Source organism: Bombus affinis, chromosome 14 (assembly GCF_024516045.1).
Source record: "Bombus affinis isolate iyBomAffi1 chromosome 14, iyBomAffi1.2, whole genome shotgun sequence".
Classification (NCBI taxonomy): Eukaryota; Metazoa; Arthropoda; class Insecta; order Hymenoptera; family Apidae; genus Bombus; species Bombus affinis.
This window is the reverse complement of record NC_066357.1, coordinates 4,110,081-4,129,414: the sequence shown is the minus strand read 5'-3', so window position 1 is coordinate 4,129,414 and position 19,334 is coordinate 4,110,081. Positions and strand designations below refer to the sequence as shown.

At 35.1% G+C, this 19,334-nt stretch overlaps 2 protein-coding genes across 8 annotated transcripts in view; one reads left to right on the top strand and one right to left on the bottom strand.

Annotated features, from left to right (window-relative positions):
- The window catches only part of LOC126924448 (ABC transporter G family member 20-like), a 21,848-nt gene extending 15,217 nt beyond the window's left edge, over positions 1–6,631 (top strand). For 2 of the 4 annotated variants that reach the window (XM_050738941.1, XM_050738940.1), the window contains exons 2-15: positions 1,710–1,848; positions 1,935–2,179; positions 2,362–2,539; positions 2,619–2,712; positions 3,252–3,458; positions 3,689–3,771; positions 3,852–4,083; positions 4,182–4,362; positions 4,454–4,569; positions 4,645–4,715; positions 4,800–4,888; positions 5,209–5,385; positions 5,506–5,592; positions 5,763–6,631. In XM_050738941.1, coding sequence (XP_050594898.1) covers positions 1,745–1,848; positions 1,935–2,179; positions 2,362–2,539; positions 2,619–2,712; positions 3,252–3,458; positions 3,689–3,771; positions 3,852–4,083; positions 4,182–4,362; positions 4,454–4,569; positions 4,645–4,715; positions 4,800–4,888; positions 5,209–5,385; positions 5,506–5,592; positions 5,763–5,974 — 2,076 coding nt within the window. In that variant the 5' untranslated portion in view covers positions 1,710–1,744 and the 3' untranslated portion in view covers positions 5,975–6,631. The remainder of the gene's footprint in view (positions 1–1,709; positions 1,849–1,934; positions 2,180–2,361; positions 2,540–2,618; positions 2,713–3,251; positions 3,459–3,688; positions 3,772–3,851; positions 4,084–4,181; positions 4,363–4,453; positions 4,570–4,644; positions 4,716–4,799; positions 4,889–5,208; positions 5,386–5,505; positions 5,593–5,762) is intronic. The other 2 variants (XM_050738943.1, XM_050738942.1) reach the window with 2 other exon arrangements.
- Positions 5,755–19,334, bottom strand: LOC126924444 (nicotinamide/nicotinic acid mononucleotide adenylyltransferase 3). Of its 4 annotated transcripts, none has more exons than XM_050738914.1 (6): positions 19,001–19,334; positions 18,230–18,639; positions 18,044–18,145; positions 17,804–17,970; positions 16,696–16,735; positions 10,180–10,429 (listed from the first exon to the last, which is right to left on the bottom strand). In XM_050738914.1, the coding sequence occupies exons 1-6, from the start codon at positions 19,317–19,319 to the stop codon at positions 10,400–10,402; spliced, it is 1,068 nt and encodes a 355-aa protein (XP_050594871.1). In that variant the 5' UTR covers positions 19,320–19,334; the 3' UTR covers positions 10,180–10,399. The 4 variants fall into 4 exon arrangements, with proteins under 4 accessions (XP_050594870.1, XP_050594871.1, XP_050594869.1 ...); XM_050738912.1 differs by lacking the exon at positions 16,696–16,735 and adding an exon at positions 16,328–16,694; XM_050738913.1 differs by lacking the exon at positions 16,696–16,735 and having other exon boundaries at positions 5,755–10,428.

Below are 19,334 nucleotides of genomic sequence, written 5' to 3'. Positions count from 1 at the left end.
TTGTTGAACACGTGAAAGAGTTGCCATACCTACTGCCGTTTAATGAAACGTTTCGACAGTGAGAATGTAGACCCACGGAATGTTGTATTACTTAAGACTGTCAGGTGCATATGTTGCCTAGGAACATAGTCGTACTTGTAGGATGAAAAAAAAATACACAGTTGTTTCTTCGTTTCTGGAAATAGGTGATTTGTATGAATAGAACGTTTCTATAAGACGAAGAGCTGAAAAATAAAACTTCTCATGTGGATGGGATCATTTCTTGAACTTTCTTCTTCCTTCTGTGTCCTTATGGATACTCTTAATTTTAGGACTTTGACTTTCAATGATGTTTTACGTTTCTCTTGAAATATGACGCGTACATTTCTTAATTCTATATCTTGAGATCGTATAAGAATTCTTATAAGTGCGCGGGACGTGACGGAACGTACGCGAAAAAATTGTTTTCTTTTAGAAGAGATTATGTCTGGTTTTCCAGTTATTAATTTTCATGAAGTTTTTAATAAGTATTAAACAACGTACTCTGATTCACATGTATTCTGCATTATAAAATACGAATTCATTATTTACTCTCGTTTCTATGCCGAGACAGATAATTTTAGCCAACAGTTTTGTTGATATCAAACTCAATGTAATATTCAGTAATATATAATATTATTTAGTGTGTAATATGCGCTATATAATATTTGTGTTCAATATTCTTTGTCTACAACACTTTGACATAACAATTTATCAATAGAACGTGATATATATTTTATTAAAATAAACAGCCTTCGTATTAATTTATTCCCGTGTAATGGTATATTTACATATTAATAAACAGCATTTCAAATTCAATATGTTAATTATTTTAGTCTTCGAGAATTATGCGTAAAACGATTGATTATTCATTCTTTACACTGCGATGTGCACTTAATAGTTTAACAAAGTATAATTTATTATGGAGAACTAATAGAAAAGATTATTGAATGTATGATGGAAATTATTTTTGTAATACGGTTTTATATGTTTCTTTAAATAACGAAATAATTCTCCTTTGGCATTTATCTGTTTCAAAATTACTTTAGATTGCTTCAAATTACGTATTCAAATTATTTTTTATATTCGCCCTATATCTATCTATTCTTTAATCAATCTCGTCCTATGTCTCTCGTATTTGACAATCCTTGAAAGTATCTCACGAAGGAGAGAATTTTAGGCTGCAAGAAGGCTGGAATTTCAATCACTGTGTTTATATATAATAATCCGTTCTCTAGAATTTTTCAAATTAATGGGAGAATTATGATAATTCTTTTTACTATAAATATACAGTAGTCTATAGAAGTAAAAAACGAAAGGATAAACGAGGTATAATTTTACAAAAATAAACTATCTGGTTCAGAAAAGTCTCAACGATGAATATTTTGAATGATATTCAATAAATTTCATAAAAATGATGTATTTCGAAAAGATTTCATGTCATTTTAATAGACATATTAATAAGTAATTTGATATACTAAGTATAAAAAGGTAACAAGTGTTACTAGTTATTAATTTACTGTTGATTTGTACAGTTGAATAACATTTTTTATGAAATGTTGTTCATAATCACTTGTAAATAATTACCAAATTTGCATTATTTGTGCACAAATATACATATACATTATTTTTCAAATATTCCCCTTGTTATGTATTCGTGAATATATCTGTGCTTATAATTAATGTTATAGGTTGCAATTTTTAGTTGAAATCGGTGCCTTACAAAATGGCATTGCAAAATGCAGTCATCGTCAGGAATGCGAAGAAAACATATGGTGATCAAGTATACATCTTGAATGGCGTGAATGTTACTGTTCCCAAAGGCTGTATGTGAGTAAAACGTTAGATAGAATTTGTGTTATAACATCTTTTAAAATTTTTCCAATTCGCTCATATACGTACATTACTTTACACAGATATAGCTTACTGGGAGCTAGTGGATGCGGAAAAACCACTTTACTCTCTTGCGTGGTTGGCGTCCGAAAATTAGATTATGGGGAAATTTGGGTACTTGGTGGCCAGCCGGGAACCAAAGATTCTGGAATACCAGGGCCTCGTATCGGTTACATGCCGCAAGATGTTTCGCTGGTCGGCGAATTTTCTGTGATTGACGCGCTAATCTTTTTTGGAACAATCAGTGGCATGGAAAAATTTGAAATTGGTAAATTTAAGAACTTATAACTATATTCTTCTATTTTTCCCTTACGAATGCAAAAGAGTTGTACATTATCGAATCGTATAGGATTTAATTTAAACTGTTAAAGATTTTAATCAAAAAGCGAACAAATCATCATGCATGCATATATCAAGTTATGTTAGCGAAATCGAGAAAATTATTTTCAGAAGAAAGATACATAGAATTAAAGGATTTACTCCAACTGCCACCCAGGGATCGTTTGGTGAAGAACATGAGCGGTGGCCAGCAAAGAAGAATATCCTTCGCAGCAGCTCTGCTTCAGAAGCCTGAACTGCTGATCCTCGATGAACCCACTGTCGGTTTAGATCCGGTTTTAAGGGACAAGCAAGTATACTTTCATTTCCTTCCATCTTTTTTAAGCTTAACGTAAGGACAATAACATAAACGAAGACTTTTTGCACAGTATTTGGAACCACTTGGTACAGATCACAAAACAAGAAGGTGTCACGGTGATTATCACTACGCATTATATCGAGGAAGCAAAACAATCTGACAAGGTAAATTAAATACAAAAATAAACGTTCGTATCCTTCAATCATGATGAACAGTTATAGGATAAATTAATTAAGCATAAATTATCTTATTAAATCGATAATTACATAGTAGAATATCTTACTTTACGCGACAAAACTAGCATATATTAACAAGACAAGTTAAAGATCATTCGTATAAATATTAGCCTTAGTAAATACGTATTTTACAATACAAATTCACTTACGTAAACTTTCAAACCTTTATTACTTTGGTTGAATCAGTGCATATGCTGATTAGATATTTTTCAATAATTTTCATTTCAGTTAAGTTCCAATATCCGAGCGATAAATATCTGACAATTATTTACCGACACTTTCTTTATTTTCTTTTCATATATTTTCGTAATCCTATTCTATTCGTTCGCGTTTGTAATAGTAACAGCCTGTATAATTGTACTTTATAATAGCTGCCTTGATGACATTGTTCTAGCAAGAAAGGTAAAGCGAGCTGCTATAAAAAGATAAGTTTCATCGTATGTTAATGTCACTATTATACTCTTTAGATTGGATTGCTCAGAAATGGCCAGCTGTTGGCTGAATCATCACCGAATGAATTATTGGAGCGATTTCAAACCGATTCTCTGGAGGAGGCCTTCTTAGCCTTGAGTCAGCAACAAACTGAGGATTCACAAGGAAATAATATGATTCCTGATACTTCAGGGGGGATCAATCCGATTTATAATTCGTACAATGTCGACAATAGGCAGAAGGTGATACAATGTTTGAAGCTCATTCGGGGTCATATAAATCATATATATACATCAAAAAATACAAGTCCTTCCAAACTTTACATAGTGTTTCGATGCTGCGATGAATTATTTCGCCAGAAAAAATTCAACTATATTCATAAATCATAGAACAAAATTCTCTTTCACTGAATGTAAGAAATATTTTATTTTATTTGTTAAGATGAAACAACAACAAAAAAATCATGTTTCAGCAGAAGATATTTCAAAGTAACTGGAAGATGAGAATTACGGCTTTGCTTTATAAGAATGCGCTTCAGTTTTTGCGTCATCCTGGGTAAATGTTATAAGATATTTGATCATTAACGAAGATTACGAACGAGAAATTTAGTTGACGATTTCTTTGTTCGTCCTTAGGGGGTTCTTATTTTCGATCGTCTTACCAGTGTTGGAAATGATGCTTTTCTTTCACTCGATTGGTCCAGACCCGAAAAGTCTCGAGATATACGTAGTGAACGAAGAGACTGGTGCCTGTAATAGTCAGAAATATTTAGGCAATATTACATACTACGATGAAGAGCGAACGTGCAAGCTCATTGATCTCAGTTGTAGGTTTATAGCCAACATGGACGAGGATATTCTAAAGATGGTACGTAAAAAATATATTTTTTAAGAAAAGGACTATTTTAAGAGATTAATAACCAATTGATAGAATAAGAGTAATTGTTAATCGTATTTTTTTTTCAGAAATTTTATGATAATTACGAAAAAGCGAAGGAGATATTAAATGATAATCACGACGCCGTTGGAATATTATATTTTCAGAGAAATTTTTCATTTGGAATGGAACAGAAGTTAGAAAATATGCTCACTATATCTGACGATGTTATTTCGGCTTCTATAATCGACGTCGAGCTAGATATTCCAGGTATGTGACAAAAATATAACTGCCGTAAAATTAATTGTTCCCCAATGGATCTAGAACAATCATCTATCCACGTTTTTCTTCAATGTTGTAGATAGAGAAATTATTTTATTCGTAAAACAATACCTATACAAAATATACGTCAAAGAGTTTGAGAAAATTGTTGAGGAATGTGGTATTAATAAAAAGTACGCAAATACTCCAATAAAGGTGTGTATATGTTAAAAAACAATTCAATATTTGTGAAAATGATCCAGAATGATACTATATTTTTTAATGTTATAGTTTGAAGATCCGATTTATGGTAAGGTGGAAATGGACTATGCAGAATATGTCACACCAGTATTTTTGCTGACGTAATACTTTTTCTGTTGTAAATTACAATTTTCCTACGAATTATAAGATCGTTTTATCTTTATGTATAAATTTTATTTCTCTAGAATGTTATTCGTTTTGGCGACGTCTATTTCTTCGAGCGCAATCATAACCGATCGTCATTCTGGCATATGGGATAGGGTCTTAGTTCAAGGTAAATTCAAATATTTAGTTTTTGTCTCCTATGTTTAACGTGTCAATTTTATTTATATGAAAATGAATTCCGAACGTAAAAAATGTGTACTATGAAGAAAACGAATTTAACTGCGTCATTCTTCATCTTTAGTCCTTTTTTTATTTTATGTTCGCTCTATTTCTGAGCATTTAATGAAATCAATTTCAAATAATACAGAATAAGACAAATAATACATAGTCTATAATACTAAACTATCGTATAAGTCGCATAAAATTATTGCACGATTGTAAAATGATTAATTACATTGTTATTGATCCATAAATATTCATGTAAAATAGGTGTTACCACCGCAGAGATTCTGATTACTCACTTGATAACGCAAGCTGTAATAATTATATTTCAAGTATCAATTTCGTTATATATTGGTTTCGAGCAGTATGATATGTATTGCGAAGGATCAAAGATCGGCGTCATCGCGATGGGTATGCTAGAAGGAATTTGTGGAATGCTATACGGTAAGCTTTCGATTTAATTAAATGTTATGTTACACTTTTTTCATCCTTGAATTATAATATAAATTCAGTATCACTTGAATTACAAATTTTATGATCTTGATGAGAAAAAATCATTTGCAGGTCTCTTTATATCAGTGTCATGTGCTTCTCATAGTTTGGCCAATTATGCGTCAACGGGAACTTTTTATCCATTGCTTCTTCTTTGTGGTAAGTGATTAAACATAAGTTTATTTATTTTAGTATCATTTATTACTAAGAGCGCAAGATGTTTGGAATCTGTCAGAAAGATCAAAGAAAAATTGGTCTACGTTTAATATGTATAATATGAAAAAATACATAGAATACATACTTATTCAGAATATTTTGACATTTTCAAGGATTGCTCTGGCCAATCGAGGGTATGCCGAAAGTTCTTCGATGGTTTAGTTTAACGATGCCTATAACGGTACCAGGAAAGTCACTAAGGGAGATTATGCAAAAAGGGACTGACTTCGACGAGCCGGAGGTATTCTCAGGATTTTTAGTGGTCATTGCGTGGATTCTTGCTCTCACATCCATCTGTCTGTTTCGATTAAGATATAAATCTTGATCTCGATATAAAGGTTAAAATTAATGTGAAAAAAGACATTGAATTGGAAAATAAACCACCTCGTATCGTTTAAATAGTGAAAAAGGCATCTTTCTTCGCAAGCTTTACAGGGTTAGTTCATTTTAAATTGATCTAGTATAGAGTTAGTTCGTAGTTGCGTACATATGTATACTAGCGGGATATTGCGTTTTTATATATATTGTAAAATTGTAATATGTTTTTTGTAACTACTGAGAAAATGGAGGACCACGTTAAGGACTCTCGCCTACGTCATTAATGTACATTTTGTTCATATGGTAAGTGTAGACGTGCGCAAACAAAGTTTCTTTAAGTCTTCTTAGATTATTATATTTTATATAAAAGATGCGTTAATTGTTGATTACACAGTAAGTAAGCGGAAAAATGTTAGGAAGAGGATATGCCTTTACCTCGTACTTTTACTCTTCGTTTAAACTTCTTGTGTCTACAGCTCTGGGATTGTATCGTAATCGTCCATATCAATGCTTGATCTATAAAAATGTAATCATGAAACAGAACATGTTCCATCAATGTTATAGTCATGTAATATTGGATATCAAAGCATTCAGGGAGATAATGAAAGAAAATAAACACAACGAAGATGAAATGATTAATCGTTTCGGCACCAATGAAATATAATTTGTCATTTTTTGATTTATTGATCTCCTCTTACATGTTTTTTTTCCACAGATATACACGTGTTACAACACTCACTATTATCGGAGATTAACATAGTATACAAACATATACAACGTGCGAACTATGCGTGAGAATTTCCCGTTTTTTTTCTTTTTCGTAACTCGTTCTTAGGCTGGAATATATTATCGATAATTCTACTGGGATACGTCACATCGACCATCGATTCTGGAATGTCTTTGCGAAACAAAGGATTCAAATAGTAAAATGCGCATAGAGCAGAACCAAAGAAGCAAATATCACTTTTCAAGCATTGTTTAATAATCACGACGGATGCGTTAAATATTTCTATTATAGGATTGATTCGATGATCTATCGAAATAAATACGCCACGTAATATTAAACGCGATTCATTGTCAGAGTTGCCTGACACCATAAAAATTAGATAAGATAATAAAATCTAAAAAATATTATATAGTAAAGTGTAGCCGCTAGAATTCTATCACGATTCTTGTTCATCTTACTTCGCAACTACTCTTGAATACTCTTAAATACGAAAAAAAGAAAGGAAAAAGCGGTATTAGTATACTATAAGCGCCATGGAAGATTTTCTTGAATAATACTATCATTAAGCAAAGATACGTGACACTTGATCTTTGCATTCCCAAGGACTTCCTTAAAAATGATCAACGAATCGCAATATGTAGTGAACGTAGGACTTTTGAACGAAAGAAGTATATATGTATGTAGCTGGATACTCGAACGATTCTCGATAAATAGCAATAAAATTCTTTTTCAGCCTATTAAAAATTGCTTCGAGCAACTTTGTCAAGTTGGGGCTAATAAATTTCCGAATGATTTAAAATTTTAATTACTCGTTAAGAACTCGTTAGACTATCTTTTTATAAAACATCGAGGCTTGTCAACTTTTAATTATACTCCACCTGGACTTTTAATGTTTTTGTCATTTTAATTGCTGCATATAAATAGATTGTTTGCCGCAACTAATTCAAATCTTCTCATTTTTCATTTCAATTGAATATAAATTTTGTTTAAGCTTAAATTTGAGAAGAAATGAAATATGCAAATCTGTCGGAGTGCAAAGTTCAAAGTGTAGTAAGAGCTAAAATAAAAAAAAAAAAAAAAAAATAATTAAAATTCGACGAATTATTTCTTTGGTTTTCTTTGGTAGTAGTTAGGAAACAAAGTTTCTCAAAAAATATAACAATAATCCAAGCCCGTCGAAGTTCGTTCGCGTTTCTTCAGTTTCAAACATTTTTTCTCTCTCATTCATCCTCGCATCCTTCCTCTCTTGCCAACGTATATAAAATATGTATCGGTTATTTTGATTTCCCTTATAAATTCACCCTCGTAACCGCGAGATACTAATTTGGAAGTTTCGCGGCTGATAAGGTCATCTATACTCTGCGAAACCATAGAAAAATGCTAATCGTTTGGAACGATCGTTTTACGATCTAACTTCGATCTTTCCGCCTCGCATTGTTTTAAAATAAATCATTACATCAACGAACGCCTTGTAAAGAACAAAATTTGTATAACAAGATTCGTATAACATTCGAATATACAAAGTGTCCTCTGTGATTAATGGTACGGCCAGGAAGAGGATGATTCTACATAAAAAATAATTCGAAGATCAGCCACTTCATGGTGGTACCAATTCGTAAAATGCGTTCTTCGATCTAGACGTAGAATTAAAGAATCATCGTTCAATTGACACGGTAGCTTTGAATTTGCATATGTTGCCACATGCTCGCATGACCATTGACATCGTTTCGAAACGACACTCGCAAATTGACCGCAGCAAGTACCAAAGCATAAGTCGTTTCCATCGTCATGTCATTAAATCGAAATAACGCACCGCCATAGTTAATACGCAACATCCACAGCGGCTAGGATTGTCGCGGATATTGCAAAATTATAACTGTAGCCATAATAGTAGACACGCAACCTGTGAGATACGAGAAAAACGAAGCTATTGTAAAAAGTAGCAGCGTCGTATGTAAGGAAATACTATACAAACGGATCCTTAATGATTGTAATGATCTTGATTCACGGAAACTGTTTAATAGCCTGTAACGTAAGATAGTATAGTCTTTTTCTAAGCTTCAATGGAGATAATAATTTAACAAAGGTCTGAAAGTTTAAAGTTGACAGAAGCAGTTCTATGGTTAGATGGATGAAATTATTTTTCCCTTCAGCCTACTTCCGTTTATGTAAGTTCCCATAAAAGTGGAAATCATAATCTGTTACAATTGCTAACGTGCCAGTATTAAATAGAGTTGCTATTTTTTTTCTTTTTTTTTTTTTAAATATTTAAATACATGCTTCTCGATAAGCTTCTGAATCTTGTGAAATTTTAACGATAAAGAAAATGATGTCATGCGAAATTTAATTGCTACCACGACCTGTCCGTGAATTTCTGGATAAATTGTTTATATGACGTAACTTTGTTCACAATGACCGAACGAGTTGACACCATTTTCTCTAACATTAATAGTGCAAAAAGATGTATCAAATTCTAACGTTGAAAAATACGGTCCGAGTACAAAAGAACGGAATCAAAAATCTTTCTTTCTTTTTTTTAAAACAAGCAGTGCTGGGGAAATAATGTTCGAACAGAGAAACATTGCAATTGATCAGCGATCATAACGTTAGCAACAATAAGGTCCTCGCTAAGAGTCATACTTTGTATGGTAGTTTTAATGACATAGTGTAAATACTTGCTGCAGCGATAAAATAAATGAATACTACCCACTAGAATTGGCAAAAGAATACAAAATATACATAGGCATACGTATATTTTTTTATGTTTTCTTATTTTTTCACGCTTATCTTAATAACACTATATTATACGTGTTATGATCTGTCGATGTCGTATTTCAAAAAAGCAATTCCAATTTCAGTACATCTTGTCAAGTGCTTGCGTCTTATATCAAAACAGGTACAACAAGTTTCTGTTTTTTAAGGAGGATAAGAGAAATTTCGTATCCTTATATAACCCCTAAGATTTGTATCTAGTTCTCTCATATTTGCATAATATAAAAACAACAGATAATAAAAACGAAATAAATAATAGCTCTTCATAAAGAATTAACAAATAGAAGTAAAATAGTTAATCGTACATTATTATAAAAATTCTCATAAAATAAACGATCGTACAATAAACAAAACCTTTCCTCCTAAATGGTGTCCAATCCTAAACATTTCCCATTGTTATAGTACATTGGTTTATACCAAAGAAAAACCTTAGGTATTTCGGAAAGTTCATAACGATTTCTTACGATCGATGTTAGGTTCCATTGTTCTTCAATTTCGCCAGAAACTTTCCAAACAATCCAACAAAAGGAAAAGATAATAAATCAATCTATTCCTTCGCTCCATTCGCTCGTAAAGAATATCAATTGAGAAAAAGAATAGAAACTCGTAAGATGTACAATTCTCAAGTGATTCGTAAGGGTTTGACCAAGCCTCCCCAGCACTGCGATAAACGGAAATCCTAGTCGCGGCTGGTCGCGCAACCGATCAGGACGTTCTCGCGCATACTAAAGCTCTGAATGTTCTCGTAGGCGTGTACGTTCTTGTTGTTGTTGATGTAGCTGTTGATGTTGTTGCTGTTAGCCGTGCTACTAACGCGACTGGCGCCGTTACTACCGCGATTGTTAGTAGCAGTATTAGTACGTTTAGCAGTAAGGCAGGGGCCGCATCGGATTGGCATGGGTCGAGCAGCAACGAGACAGTCAATTATCTGTCTTACAGTAGGCATGCAGGTTTTGCTGTACCCTGGAAAACACATATCACATGCTCCATCAGAACCGAACCACACATCGACTTCTATCACGCCATCGGGGGTTTATTTCGCTTGTCTCGTCTTCCTTTTTACGATGATCTTTGCGCGGCGACCACCGTTTTCGAATTTTGGCCAAAAATTGAGAAAGAGACGTTTCCGTCGAACACGATTCCTATACACCGACACGTATGAATTTGATGAAATTTGCCACCCATCGCGATTTGATTAAAGGAAAATCTAAAAAGAGGGCTCGGCCATATTTCCGTAACGATCGAATAAAGATCTATAGATCTGGAGTGCAGTGCTGTGGCGTGACACGTGGATTTTCTGAAACTCGAAATCGATCGAACGCTGGTTTAGCTAAGGAAGATACGAGAAGAGAGTTTGGAGGGATTTTTTAATAATCGCGAAATAACGGATATGTATATTGGAGTTACAGATATGAAGAATCTTCCTTGTTTTTGGAATAGGGACTTAGACGAATGTAAAATATGGAGCTGTGATGGAAGACAAAATTACGATAGTTTGATTTCCAATCGTGATTCAAATGTCGCGATCTTTGATCTTCGTCCTTCCTTTCCTATTGATTAAGGAAGATTACTTTCTAGATTCTATGGAAATTATATTTCTTTTATTTCTCTAGATCGTTTGTTGCCTCTTTTTAGATCACCCTCGCGTTTTCGACATGATATAGCATTAACAAGTGACATTAACGTTAACGTATCGCGAGATCTCTTAAGTAATAGTGAATATCACGCGTAATCTGTAACGTTACTTAAAAGTATTAACAATACCGAATGCTTAATATATGATAGGATTATTTAAAAAATTGAACAGTAATACTGATCTGTACACAGTCAAATTGTACGCTTTCTTCTCTTTCTTCAATTTTTCAGGGAACACTTCGCGGTACGAATACGAATAAGAGAAACGGTTTAGACAACGAAGATGTTTATTCGACAAGCGATTGCATGATAGAAGTCGTGATGGCCAAACACATTTCACATGTCTCACGAAATAATCGAAAAATACAGACAACAAAGAAACGAACGATAGAGGAATAGAAAAAAGAAGCGGAAGTGGTCCAAAAAGATACAAGGGTGGCCTAGAGCCGTTTTAGTCGCACTTAGGAAGCACTTTTACATGAATTTTAAACAATGAATACCGTCAGCTTGAGCATATTTCTCGCCACCTTCGTCTATCTACGTTACTATACAAATAACAAGAGCGGAACAACAGTTTGCTCGAAAGGGGAGGGGGGATGTGTAAAAGAATTAGGCTTGCGCATCAAGACTAAAGAAAAAGAACAGGGCTGTGATAGAAAGGAGGATGATGGTGTGTGTTCGAGAACAAAACAATTTGTCCTTATCGGCTAAGAAAAAAAAGAATGAAACAAAATGTAAAAAAGTATCGCATCTCGCAAAATCATTCGCAGACACGATGCACCTTGACAATGGCTCGCCAAAATAGGCGCGATTGCTGGCAGAAGAATAGGAAATTAGGCACTATGAAAATACAGGTAATACGCCTAAGAAGCTCAGCCATTATATCAAACAACGATTCGTTTCCATTGCACCTAAGCGTATTTACAATCGAGTCTTGTGACTCTCGTTAACGATTAATCTGAGCAAACGTTTGATAATAAAAATCTTGTAAAAGAAAGAAAGAAGGATAGAGAAGAAAAAGTATCGATCGTAAAAGGAGATATTTGTCAGAGATTTCTCTGTATATTCTTCTCCTTCCAGGAACGATATCATCACAGTTAGATGCAGTGGAGTGGTTGATCAATATTTGGAAAAAATATTCGCTAAAAGACAGCAATTACGATCGCTGGATGGATTTCTCTAAGCGAGACTTACGACAAAAAGAGAGGCGCATGACACCGTGCATACAGGATACAAAAAGATACGAAAGAGAGAGATTGACTTAAAAAAAAAAGAGAAAAAAAAAATGGAAATACGAATATACGCATAAAAATTACGCATTATGCTCGATGAGCGACAGTGTCGGAATCGAGGAACGTTCCACGTTTTCTCTCCCTTCTCGATCTCCCTTTGAATCGCTTTTGTTGAAAAAATATCAACGATTTCGAAAGAGTAAAAAACACGATGTCTAAAAAGATATTAAAAGACAATTGGCACGTTCTTAATAAAAATTATTTGGCAGAGGTGTAATGTATGTATGTATGTGTAAACCGTAATCAATTAATTAATTGTTATATCGTCAGATTCGTCGCGCAGAAAGGCAGTCACTGAATTCGCGAATAATTCATTCTCGTGAAATTTCGTATTCCAAACGAAATTGCACGTCCTCTTTATCGTTTCATCTGACCCTCCCCCCCTTTTTTTTTCTTTTGATCCCTTTCCTCCTTTGCACACGACGAAAGGTAAACTGAGATCAGCGGGTTCCATTAGAAGCGACATTAATTAATCACGGCCTCCCCGATCGATGTACCGCAGCCCATCGTAACGCATCGCTTACGTAGTTTATATGTATAGAATACTTTATGGTTAATCGAAACCATTCTTTATTCTCTTCGTATAATATTGACGAGTTAATTGTAGGATTGTCTCGATAATTTACTGTTCTCGATGCTCGTGCGTTGTCCGGAACTCATTTCTCTTCCACAATAGTTTGTAATCTTCCTTTTATTTCGTATTTATTTGAAATTTATCGAGCTTTTTTCTTTAATATTTCCTTCCAACGCACGCGACAACGAAACACCTCGTGATTCATTTAATTTGTTTAATCACGCTCAACAGCAGCGACTGTTAGTTCAGTTCGTTATAACGCAATAATAATAATATACATATATAATATCGTTTTCTCTGGTTGTATTCCTATCCTAAAGGAGTTCTCCCAAGGCCTGTGTACTCTTGTATGCATATCGTTTTAGTACTCTTTTCCTTCTATTCACGACGAACAGCGTGCGGCTCAACAATATCACGCTTTGAGATCTTGCTCCATTTTCTCTCTCTTTTTATGCAATATCTTTTTGGCGGATTTTCGTAAAGAGTCTCGGTCGCGTGAACATCATCGTTATTAATTAAATAGAATCTGTGAGTAGGATCAAATCTCGTAACATTTGGCGTTTCTCTTTCTCTCGGAAAAGAACCTCTTTCCCGAGTTATAAATATATAATATGTATATGTATATGTATATATATATTTCTTTTTCTTCTTTCCTCTTTATATATAGATACGTATATTCGTTAACTAAGTTTCTATTATAATGTGAAAAATCTTGTATCTGTTGAAGACAATATATCGGTCAGAATTATCACAAGAGAGTCGATAAGTCTGCATCCTAAGGTTTGCAGTTAGCCTAACGAGAGTTCAAACTAATTTGTGTCGTGTATAATAATAATATATGTATATATCTCTTGCAACATTTTTTCTTTAACTAACGTGAGCGATTTCCTCCGAACAAATTACGTTCCTCCAAATTCGTTGAATTTTTATATCGTCATTCTAATTTCATTATAGAGCGGTTTCCTTTTCGCTAATTATCTTAATTCCATGCTTGGTCAGGATCATCTTTACAGTTTCGTTATCCCTGACTTTAGGCTTCTCTATCCAGTTGACGTCATCTTGCGTCTCGTCCTCCCTTCCTAAACTTTCCACCAGAGAATCCAAATTGTCCGTGGACGAATCCACGTATCGAACATTGTCCGCCGATCTCTGCAACGATTTGCATCTTCTGGAGCTTCTAGAAGCGCGTATGTTATCCGCTGAGCCGATCAGCTTGCTGTTCTTAGGCCTCAGAACTTTGTCATTGTTTCTGGAAGATGTTCTGGCTGATTGAAGATTATCCACCGAGGAATAACGTCTCTTATCTTGAGAAACGTTGGCAGGATCCTCGGCTGGTTTTTTTCTAAATAACGATCCCTTGCGATTCATGCGCCTGGAATTACTAGACAGGATAGCCAACTCGTCTTTAGGGATAAAATATTTATCGCGTGATTTCTTTTTAATAACAGCCGAATCGGAGATATTGAAAGACTTGGAAAATTGTATTTCGCTTATTTGATCGCTGAACTTTCGATCGTCCATCGACTTTGGTCCACTCTGGAATCCACAGTTCTCAATCTCGAAGCTGTCATCGTCCAGAGACGGATTAGTCGCGATACTGTCGTCGATTCTGGAACTGTTCTTAGGAAGACTTCTCGAGGAAGACTCGATCGCCCGACTATGAGTCAAATCTCTTGGATCTCTGGTAGAGTACGATCTTGGCTCCTGGTCGGGGTTGAAAGTGGCACAGATCTCGTTGCAGATGTCACAAACCTCGCATAGCTGATCGCAGTCGGTCGTGGAGGAAATGAGTTTCCGATCCAAGGTGTCAGTCGACTCTTGCAGATTCCAAGAACTACAAATATCGCATTCCGTAGAATCTTCGTCGATGATGGAACTGCAATTGGAACGCATGATTACTTCTTCCGTTCCCAGTATCTCTTCCGTCCTTAAAGACAATTCGTTCACGTAGCAGCAGGCAAAGCAAAATTCGTCGGTTTGCATGTCTAGTTCGTTCGCCGTGATCAGCTGAGACGTACTGTCCGCTTTGGAAGGATCTTCGTAACACACTTCCTGGATCTTCTTAATGGACTCGCAGCTCTTCGATTTCTTCGAGAACGTTTCCTCAGCCTTCGATCTCCTTCTAGAAATCGTCCTCGAATCGTTCGTGGCGATCACCGAATCGAGACTTCCTTTTAATGACGCGTCGTACCGTTTCACTTTCTTGGTTCTCTCATCGCTGATCATAGACTCGTGAATCTTCGATCGAGATTTGCTTTCTCTTTTAGGGCTCTTTGATCTCGATGAAGAAGCAGTCGAGAGAGTCTTATAGAACGTTTCTTCCGATTGCGTGTCCGAGTCGACGCTCTTCTCTATTGCTTCGTTCTCTTTCACTCTTTTCTCGTCACTTTCATTATGTATTCTCATCTGACCGTTCTTTGTCTTCCTGGGACTCTTGCGCGCGTTCACTATTGACTTTACATACTTACCATCTATTTCTAGGCTTACGTCCCTCTTCGAGGACTTGTCATCTAAGGCCAACGAGTCATCGGAAGCTTCTTTTACGATTTCCGTTCCATCATCGACTATCTCTTGTATCTTTACGGTGCTCTCTTCGCTAATGGACGACGGAACAGGCGACTGCACCAAGAGACTCAATTTATCGACACTTCCATCCGACTCGCCTTTGTATATCGTGATCTCGCCTTTACCCTGTACCCCGTTCTCTTCAACAATCAACGTCGTACCTTCCTTGTCGAAAGGATTATGAATCATCGCGCTAACTAACACTAATACCTGCGTGTTTGAGCATCGAACGCTATCGTTTGGAAAGCCGTCCTGATCGCAAACCTCATCGCTTCCCTTTGGATCAGGGTATTGTTTTTTGCGCGATAGACCGTCCTGCTGACTCTCTATAGAGTCGTTTGATCGTTGTTTACCTAACCAAGAATCTTTATGCTTGTCTTGGACTTCGTCTTCGACCGTGTCGTCCAAGCCATACCGCGTGAGCCTGTAATCCTCCTTGTCCACGCTAAAGTCAGATAAAGCGCCTTCGTGGCGTCCTCCACCACTGTCCATAGCGGACATCGTCGAGGACGAAACAGTCGAAGATGAAATCGACGATCTAGCTTCGCGATTCATGACTCTACTTCCTCCTGATTCTACATCAATGACGTCATACTGGACTCGAAGTCTGTTACTAGTCTCTGACGATTTAGCTACGCTATTTTTCGCCTCGATTGACGGCTTCGTATTAAGTTTGACGAGATTCTCGCGTTTCGACGAGGTGGCGACACCCGGGGACACCTCTTCCAATTGACTCGATCGGGGCTGTACCCTGACCACCTTCCTAACCTTCTTATCATCGTCAACGAAACCTACCTCGTCGAGGATCTGCGACTCGCCGGTTTCGGTGGCGATGATCTGTTTCGCGAGACCTGGATACGCGGCCTTCGCGGTCGTTATATGTTTAGCGTTGCCGTTCTCGGCAACGAGAGCGCTAATGAATTTCTCGCGCGCCTCCTCGAAACCACCGCAGCCGGCGTGACGGGAGGCCACGCAAGCCATGTTTGTTGCGTTCTGGATATTCTTACGCAGAACGGTATCAGGCACATCGATGGATATAATTTCGATCGGACTCGGGGAGTCCATGGTAACGTCGCTAGGCGACGGCGTGAGAAAGGTGCTTTGATACTTGGAATCAATGGTCAAGTAATTATTCGCGTTGGGCGAGGTCAGTTCCAACTTACTTCAGTGTCCAAGTAGATTGGCAGCGTGAAAAACAAGACACTATTTTTTATATGGTTTTCGTTAACTCGATGCTTGGTAGAAGTCCGATTCAGGGAAAAGTTGTTCCACTAATTTTTTTTATCGAACTATATCTTGACATCGAGATACTTATGTCACATTTATGTAAAGTCGTTATTTAATTTTCTTGTTTAATTATGTTCTGAATGAAGCAAGGAAAATTACCTTTATCCGTGAATCGATACTTTCCCCACGATTAGCAAATTGAATACAATTTAAATTAAATAAAAAAAAAAATGCAGTTGCTAAAATTTATTTGTAATTACAGTCGAGTTACTAAGAAATAGATCTGATTAGATTTACATAATAAATAAAAAATTCTTAGACTAGACTAATATATTGCTGCATATTGTTTATATGAGATGTGTTAACCCTTTTAACACTCAATAAGTTCTTTTCAGAATTGTTTGGCACCTGTTGCTTTACGAGTATTTATCGAATAAACAATTCGAAAAATTTATAAGAATATAGTATTTTTAGTGTTGAAATATTTTTATCGACTACATCTAATATCTAATTCTAAGTTACATTATATCGCCCATGTATGTTTGGTAATCATATGTACCTTGTGAAAAATATATTATTAAATTTTCTAATAAAATAAATCTATATACTACCAATTATTTCTTTAACATTCTTTATATTATTTATAAAATATTTAAAAAGTTACTTTGTAGAAAACAAAAATTCCATATCTCCTTTCTTATTCAACATTCAAATATTTATATATTTAAAAACCAATATATTGATTATTATAATCCATCTTATGACAATGCATTCATGTTATTGAGTAATAACAGGGTTAAATTTTAATTATGATATATACAACTGTGTATGTATATGACTGTACAAGTTTACAATATATTAGATCAACCAATTCTGTATGTTCTAAACTCACCAACTATGAGGAATATGAATGCTATAAAAATATATTCTTTTCGTACAAAATACATAAAAATAAATTTCTGTTTAAATCTACTGGAAGACATACTATTAAGTTCCCACTAATTAAGTGAACTATTGTTCCAGTGAAATTATGTTTAAACTCACATTGTCGATGTTGTTGACTTTGCATCATAAATTCCTTGCTTATAGACATAATCAATCACAGAATCTTGTACGAGATACCTGACACTCTCACCTCGTTTCAATGCTCTCCTTATTCTAGTTGAGCTAACTTCATTTGGAATCCATTCAGTTACTATGTATATATTGTGCTGTACAGAAATTAATTATAAGAATACTACGTTGATGTAAAAGATATATAACAATTGTTGATAAGACAATTACCATATACTTGGAAAGAATATCTGAATCATATATGAACTTATTTGGATTAGAGCCTTCCCTTGTAATAACTACCAAACCATATTCTCCAACAATTGCATCGATCTGCAAATATAAAATTATAAAAACTCTCTTTAATTATCAAAACAGTATAAATAACAAAATAAGATAAATAAAAGTGTTACTTACGTCTTCTTCAGCCCAAAGATCATAAGTTCCAAAACTTTCTAATAGATCAGCACCGCACAATAATTTAATTTGGATTGGAGTGTGATCAGAACTATTTTTTACATTTTCTGGAATCCATTCCAGATCCTCCGTTGATACATTATGTTTAACATTAGTCCAGTCAAATACCACAGAGTTCAATAAATTTTGATGGTACTGTAAACTTAGTCTAGTCTTTGTCCAACCATTCTGTCTAGTTTCCCAAGTGCTAAGTCGAATCCATTCGCTGTTTTGTAAAGCTAATCTCAGCATAGCACATCTATGCGTTGCGCTTGCCAGTTCTTTCTTAGCATATGCATCATGTACAGGAGATATAACACCGCCAACCACAATATGTGTTCCCATTCTGTGAAGATGATCTCTGGCAATTTCTGTAAATTTTCAAAAAAAGGTTACTACATTATCAAAAGAAAATCACATTTAATATTTCAATTGTGAAACAATTTCTACAAAAGATAGAATTGCATGAATAATTTGAACTTGTTCATTAATACAAAATTTTATTCGCAAATCTGATTAAAACTTCATATCCTAAATAATTCTTATTTGTGAACGTTGACAACACCAATTTGGATTGTTTACACGGTGTTATCTTAACAATGTTCTGATTCGTTCAAATAATCAACAAATCTTAAATGTCGTAAAATTCGTCTACTATATTGTACACGAATTGAAGAATTTTGTGTTTATATGAAGGCTCGATATTGATTATAAGGAGTGATATATATGTACCAAACATTCTTAAATGCATATTGGTTGGAGGGTTATAACTGCCACACGACATAAGAATAACACGCGTTGGTGCCATTTTTTCTTCTTTTGTCCCGCAGCATGTGATGACAGCACGTTTACTTGACTGCTGGAACTCGCTTCTTGTAGTTTTGTATAAGCAGAACACGGAACATTTAGATTGAATAATAGTACGACGTAAATTGTTACGCGAGACACCGTAACATGCAACCACACTGTACGGACTGCACACTGGCTGATGTTTCAGCCATATTTGAGACGGTGCTACTACAGGAGTCAATTGAGATATTGTTTTCAACATGATCGTCTTAAATAA

Excerpts from the sequence above, each read along its gene's own strand:
- LOC126924444 (XM_050738911.1), bottom strand. The coding sequence starts at position 19,319 with ATGTTGAAAACAATATCTCAATTGACTCCTGTAGTAGCACCGTCTCAA. Across the intron at positions 18,640-19,000 it reads TATGCATTTAAGAATGTTTG|AAATTGCCAGAGATCATCTT; the intron begins GTACATATATAT and ends GAAAATTTACAG. Across the intron at positions 16,695-17,803 it reads AAGTCAACAACATCGACAAT|TAAGTTGGAACTGACCTCGC; the intron begins GTGAGTTTAAAC and ends TGGACACTGAAG.